General features: G+C 17.6%; 2 protein-coding genes across 2 annotated transcripts in view; both read right to left on the reverse strand.

Annotated features, from left to right (window-relative positions):
• Positions 1-599: 599 nt before the first annotated feature.
• Positions 600-3,341, reverse strand: PRSY57_1016100 (exported protein (PHISTc); the record flags this gene model as incomplete). Its single annotated transcript, XM_012907750.2, has 2 exons — positions 600-2,927; positions 3,093-3,341. 2 exons carry the CDS (start codon positions 3,339-3,341, stop codon positions 600-602), a joined length of 2,577 nt encoding a protein of 858 aa, XP_012763204.2.
• A 3,369-nt stretch (positions 3,342-6,710) lies between these two features.
• PRSY57_1016200 (exported protein (PHISTc)) overlaps positions 6,711-7,500 on the reverse strand; it is a gene marked incomplete at both ends in the record, with an annotated part of 1,126 nt that continues 336 nt past the window's right edge. Inside the window, one exon of the mRNA XM_012907751.2 lies at positions 6,711-7,500. This exon is cut by the window's right edge and continues 8 nt beyond it. Within this exon, the coding sequence (XP_012763205.1) occupies positions 6,711-7,500 (790 nt within the window).

Consider the following 7,500-nt stretch of genomic DNA (forward strand, 5'->3'; position numbering starts at 1 on the left):
TAATTTTTAAAAATAAAAAAAATAATTTAAAAAAATTTTAAAATATTTTAATTTATTAAAAAAAAAAAAAAAAAATAAAAAAAAAAAAAAAAAATAAAAAAAAAATTAAAAAAAAAAAATATAAAAAAAAAAAAAAAAAAAAAAAAAAAAAAAAAAAAAAAAGAAACGTAATATATAAAAGTAAAGAAAAGGATATAAAATCATCAAATAATAAATAAAATAAGAAAGCATAGAAATAAACAATTATATGTTTATATATATATATATATATATATATGCATATATTTAGGCAAATTATAAATTTCAGGCATAACCCAAAACAGTTGATACAAACCATCATGTTTAAAATTATTTTTGTCATTACATTATTAATATATATAAAAAAAAAAAACATAAAAAAAAAAATAATAATAATTAATAAGTAAATACACAAATAAATATTATAAATTTAACTATATTTTATCATATAATACTTTAATTATGTATATATTAAAAGTATTGACAATAAATATATATATATATATATATATATATATATTTATTTATTTATTTATTTATTTATTCATTCAAAATTGATATTTATATATCTCCTATGGACACTACTCCATAGAAAGGAATGCTATCCACTCAAAAATAGTTTTATCTTTTTTTAAACGAAATAAATACCACTTCATTCTTCTTTCCATAATATCTTTCCACATGATATTCAATTGTCTTCTTTGATCCAACCAATAACCTCTTTGTTCATTTATTAGTTGAATAAATTTAGACTTAGACATACTACCCCTATATAACATAGTATAAAAATTTTGTAAAATTCTTTCTTCCAAATCTAAGTAATCATTAGTCATATAAAAATTTACTTTGGCCATACATTTCCTTTTTATATAAGTCGGAACATTATTAGTTTTTATCAACTTTTCTATATATCCATTAATATCTTGTTCCATACAAAGAAATTTTTTCCTTTCAATTCTTTTAACATGATTAAATATAATAAACATATCTTTCAAACTTACAAATTCATTTAGTTTTGAAAGAATATCATTAATTTCCTGTTCTGTATAATTTTCTTCAAAACTAACAAGTTCTTCATTATTTGATTTATCATTTTTATTTTCTTTCGAACCACTCCATTTTGCATCAACTCCTGTATCACTTTCAAAGACTGGAAGTAATTTGTTCTCTGTTTTCTTTTTATCGTATTGTAAGTAAGAACAAGAATCTTTTTTTACAATTTTATTCATACTATCTGTTTTTTTTTTTTTTTTATAATTATCAGAGTATGATGATCCCTTTGTTTCACCTACCGTTTCATAACAATTCTCATCATAATCATTATATTTCGTAGGAAATCCATATTCACTATCATTACAAATATCATCATCATAATCTTTGAATTTCGTAGGAAATTCATATTCACTATCATTACAAATATCATCAACATCATTATTAATATCATCATCATAATCATTATTAAGATCTTCATCATTATAGTCATCTCTCTTACGTAATGTTCGACTATGTTTTCTCGAATCATGTACTTTGCTTTTTTTTTTTTTTTTTTTCTGAGTAGACGAATTACTATTATACCTATTTTCAAATTCTTCGTCTGAACTATCAACTAAATCAATTTTCACATTTCCTGTCATATAATCTTTATAATTAAAATTTGCATTAAAATCAGGATTCTTAATACCCTGTCCTTTAAAATGAACATTTTCAAAAGCTTCATCTATAGTTCCTAAATAATCCTCAATATTACTTGGGCTGTAATAATGACCTCGATATATTGAATCATTATTATACGACGCATACATATTATGATCGCTAAAATTTTCACCATGTTTCTGATAAACGATTTTTTCAAATTCTTGTTCCATTACATGAAAATCATCATTCCATTTGTTATTATCATAATAACTATAATAATATGGATCGTTATATGTATCATAGTTACTTGGCATGGGACATGTTCTTTCGTTTCTTTCTACTACAGAAATTCTTTGAGAATTTCCTTGTGCTATATTGTGATGATTATTGCTGGTATTCTCATAACCATAATAATAATAATTATTATTATTATTATATGGATATTCTCTATGATCTGAATAATTATTATATGAAATATTATTATAATTTCTTGAATTTTCTTCTACGTATAGATCTCTTTGAAAATTTCCTTGTGATGTGTTCCTACCGTCCATTTTATTGTTATATCCATTTAAATCATAATTATTATGATTATTATAATTATTATCATTATAGTTTTTCTTGTCATATTTATTTCCTATAAACATTTGGGAATTACTACCACTATCATATCCTCCTGCATTCATATTTTTTATATGAACACCTGGAGGACTTTTTCCCATTTTATCAATATAATTCCTTGAATTACTATTATTACCAATATTATTATTATTAGTAGTAGAAGTAATAGTAGGATTTCCATTTATTGATTCTTTTAATATTTGATAACTATTTCCATTATTTTTATTTTCCCCATTATTTATATATGCCTCATTATTTATACCTTTTTCACTATATGTATTGAAGGACATCCCTTGAAAAGATTTCTCTAAAAGACTTAAATCATAATCTAAACATTTAGTCTTACATTGAGATGTATTTCCAATCTTCGATTCCTTTAATATATTAGAATTAGTTCCTTTATTACTATTCCTTTGGTTTTGACCTTCACCTTGACCTTGATATTTATTTAGTAAGTTATTATCATTAAAATTATTTCTATTAATGGTAGTTGCAGCCTCTCTAGAATTATATCGTATAGATGATAGTTCATTCATATTTTGTGAATTATAATCATGTTGGTTTTGAAAACATACATCGCTTAATAGTCTGAAGCATCTAGGACTATATTTTAAGATATCTACCTTTGTGAATTCATTGTGTGAATATATATCCTATACAAAAAAAAAAAAAAATATATATATATATATATTTAATATATATAATAAAAATATATAATATATAATATATAATACAAAATGTATATTATATAATATATAATACAAAATGTATATTATATATTATATAATACAAAATGTATATTATATATTATATAATACAAAATATATAATATACATACATATTATATTTTTTTTTTCACTTGCCTGAAATAATATAAATATTAAGAAAAGAAATAATAATAAATCAGTATATTTATAAAGTACGCAATTATTTCTAATGCCTTTTCTTTGATACAATTTATTTTCTTTTTCTAATTTATAATTACATTGCTGTTTATCATTTTTAGTTCTTTCTGTAATATATCTTTTCTCTAACATAAAAAATAAAGGTCCTTTCCCCTTTTTCATGTTCAAATTTATTCGATCTTTATATTTAATAAAACATAAAACGTAACAAACAAAAAAAATTAAACAAATAAGAAAATACATATATATATATATATATATATATATATATTTATATATAATTATTAAATATTTACAAACACAAAAAAATCCCGTGTATTATACATACATAATCATCCGAAAAAAATCCAAATATATTATTTTGCCACTTTATCTTCTGAATGTATGAAATCGTAATATCTACATCCTCTTATAATTGTAAAAATTAAGTTCAAAAATTGTTATAATTTTTTTTTTTTCCTTAACAAAGTTTTGTATAAAATATAATTACATAAAAACATTAAAAATATATCTCATAAAATGGATATATATAAATATTTTTTGTAAAAGTATACATATATATATATATATATATATATATATATATTTTACAGTAAATGACAAGAATTAAAAAATATAGAACACAAAAATAGAAATATATATTACAACAATTAATTATTAAAAAGAAAAAAATTAAAATAAAATTATAGATTATAATTCAACTCTTGAAATATATATATTTCTTATTTTAATTTTATAAGCCTTCTTTACTTCTTATTTTAATTTTATAAGCCTTCTTTATTTCTTATTTTTTTTTTTTTCATTTTTCTGTCTCTGTAATATATTAATAAAAAGCCATTTAAAATAATAAGGCCTCTTCATAATATAATTTTTATAAAGAATTAATAATATATTTTTTATAAATTTAAAAATATATATATATATATAAAATAATAAATATAATATTATTTCTATATAAAAAAATATATATATCCCGTGAAAATTATATATTATTTATATTTATATAATTATTATATTTTATTTATTTTATTTTTTAAATATACAATTTATGGTCAACTTTCATAATCTCAAAGTGTTATATGAATATATATATTTTTATATATTAATATATTTATATAAACAATTATTTTAAAAAAATATAAAAATAAATGCATATATATTTATATTATATTATAAATTATATTAATATAATATAATATATATATATATATATAATATAATACAACAACTTTATAATAATACATATCATAATATAATGACACAATATATTTCTTTCTCTTTCTGTTTAATTCATATACAAAGAATTCTAATTGTTGTATTTTTTTTTATTTTTTGATCTATACTTAATTTTTTTTATAGGTTTCAATAATTATATATACATTAACATATTTCTATATGTATTTTTATTTTTTTTTTTTCTTCTTTCATTTTGAAATATATTAATTTTTTATAATATTATATAAATTAATAAAATAAATATATAAAATTATATATTAATAAATATTTTGTAAAAAACAGGTTTAATGTTATATATGTAAATTATTTTATATGCGTTAAAATATTATATATATTATATTATATATATTTTTAAAAAAATGTTTTTTATAAATATATATGAAAATATTTATTATAAATAAAAAAAATTAATATATATATTTTAATATTTAAATAATATATATAATTATTATATTTTAAATTTATAAATGAATTTAATGTCTTCTTTATTAAATAAATGTTCTTAATTAAAAATATAATATATATTATATATATATATATATATATATATATATATATATGTGTATATAAGATACTTATATTTTAAATATATATTTTGAATGTATAAAAATAAAGATTTATGACATATATATTTTATAATAATTTAAAAAAAAGGAAATGCTAAGAAAACATAATATATATAAAAATTAAAAATAGCATCTAATCAATAGGAGAAAAAACAAGTTTTTTTTGTATATATCTACAAAGATATTGTTGAATTTGATTATTTTTATATACTACAATAAAAATAATAAAAAGAGCTAGTTACATATATTAATATCCATCATCTATAGTTAAATATATATATATATATATACATATTTATTTATTTATTAACTAAATTTTTCCTTTTTTTTTTAACCTAAAAAAATAAAAAAATATATATAAATCTATTAACAAAAAAAAGAACAAGAAATGAAATAAAACAAAACAGAAATATCAATGTAAAATCATACATATATAATTTTTTTTTTTTTTTTTTCCTATATACATTTAAGTGTTATTATGGGAAAATAATTATTGTCATCTTATATATTTATATGGAAAATTTTTATTATTTATAGTTTATATTGATAATATAAAAATGTATTCAAGTTTTTTACCTTAAAAAAAATATTTGATAACCAATTAAAGTATCTATAAATTTCCACGTACATATATATATATATATATATATATACATATGTGTGTGTATGTATGTATATTTTTTTTTTTTGTTTTTTTTTTTTTTGTTTGAATTTCTCCTTTATTTAAAATGAATAATATAAAATTCATATTTTTTTTTTTGTGGATTAAAAATGCAATTTATTAAAGATTCTTATATAAATATAATATGCTATATTATTTATATAACGTTTATTTATTATTTTTTTTCATCTTGCATAGAATTTATACATATTTGGTATAATAATGAAATAAATAAATATTATTTAAACGCAAGATTTTTAATATAAAATTATTCTTATATATATATATATATGAAGAAATTAAAATAAAAAACCTTCATTTATCAAATTGTATAATTATAATAAAATGACATTGTTATTTAATGAGAGAAACCGTTAACTAATATTTATATCGCTACCTATTTTTAAATACTTACAAATGTATATATTATATATATATATATATATGTATGTGTGAGAATACGTTAAATAAAAATTTTGATTAATTTTTTAAATTGTAATAAATATATTTCAAATATTATATTTATTATACATTAATTTATTTTTAATTATATAGTCCAACATTTATATTATATTTATAAGAGTAAAATGACACAAATGAATTATTCATTTACATAAATATATTAATAATAATATATATGTGTATATTTTAAATTCTTCAACATTTATATATCATAAAAGGAAAGAAAAAAAAACATATACATATATGTATATATATATATATATATACAAATATATAAACACTTGAAAAAAATTGAATATATATATATTATTAAAATAACACAAAATGAGAGATCATAAAAGAAGCAAAAAATATAGTTTTCTTATTTCTTCACAATTTTTATATAAAGCATAAAAATATAATAAATTCAAAAATAATATGGATTTTAAACGGCATAAAAAAATTAAAAATTAAAATAACAATTTGTATATGTTCCCATATATATAAGAATATATATTGCATTATTTAAAATCGGAATAACATTACTTAATATATTGTTACCACATATGTGTATATATATATATATATATATATATATATATATTTTATAAAATGTTTGGTCCATAATTATAATCCTTCACGAGATTTATAAGCTTCTTTACATTTTTTTCTATGTTTTTCCATTTTTTTATCAAACATTTCTTCCATATACTTTTCAAAATTTTCCAGTAACATATCCTTCCATTTTTCTTTAATCATATGTCTGAATACTTTCCATGATTCTTTTTTATCGGTTATAAAAGCAATATATTCCCATCTAGTATAAATATTATCTTCAACAAAATATTGGAAATCTTTTTCATCTTCTTCTTTTTTTTTTAAAAGTTCTTCTTTCATATATTTTCTAACTTTTTTCCATTCTTTCATAGTACATTCATGAGGTACATTATACTTAACAGATAAATCTTCACATACTTTCCATAACTCTTCTTTTATAGTTGTATATTTTCTTTTCTCACGTTGATTTAAATAATTCCATAAACCATATACTTCATACAAAAAAATACCTCCTCTTAATATATTTATTCTCTTATTAAATTCTTCTTCTGTTAATACTTCAAATGGTCTTATAATATTTTTATTTTCTCCTTCATCGACACCTAATTCTTTTTCTTCTTCTTTTGAATTTTGACATGGTTCACATTTTTCAAATTCTTCTCTTAAACATTTTTTCTTTTCCTCACATTCTTCTGGATTATTTTCTTTAGGCTCCTTTAAATAATAACATCTTTCTTCTACACAATTCCCATCATTTTCTTCGATATATTTTTCCAAATTTTTTAATATAACCTCTGTTAATACTCTCCCTGTAATTTTCCTCTCTTTTTGTTGCACGTAATTATTATATCCCTTTGTA

This window comes from Plasmodium reichenowi, chromosome 10 (genome assembly GCF_001601855.1).
Source record: "Plasmodium reichenowi strain SY57 chromosome 10, whole genome shotgun sequence".
NCBI lineage: Eukaryota > Apicomplexa > Aconoidasida > Haemosporida > Plasmodiidae > Plasmodium > Plasmodium reichenowi.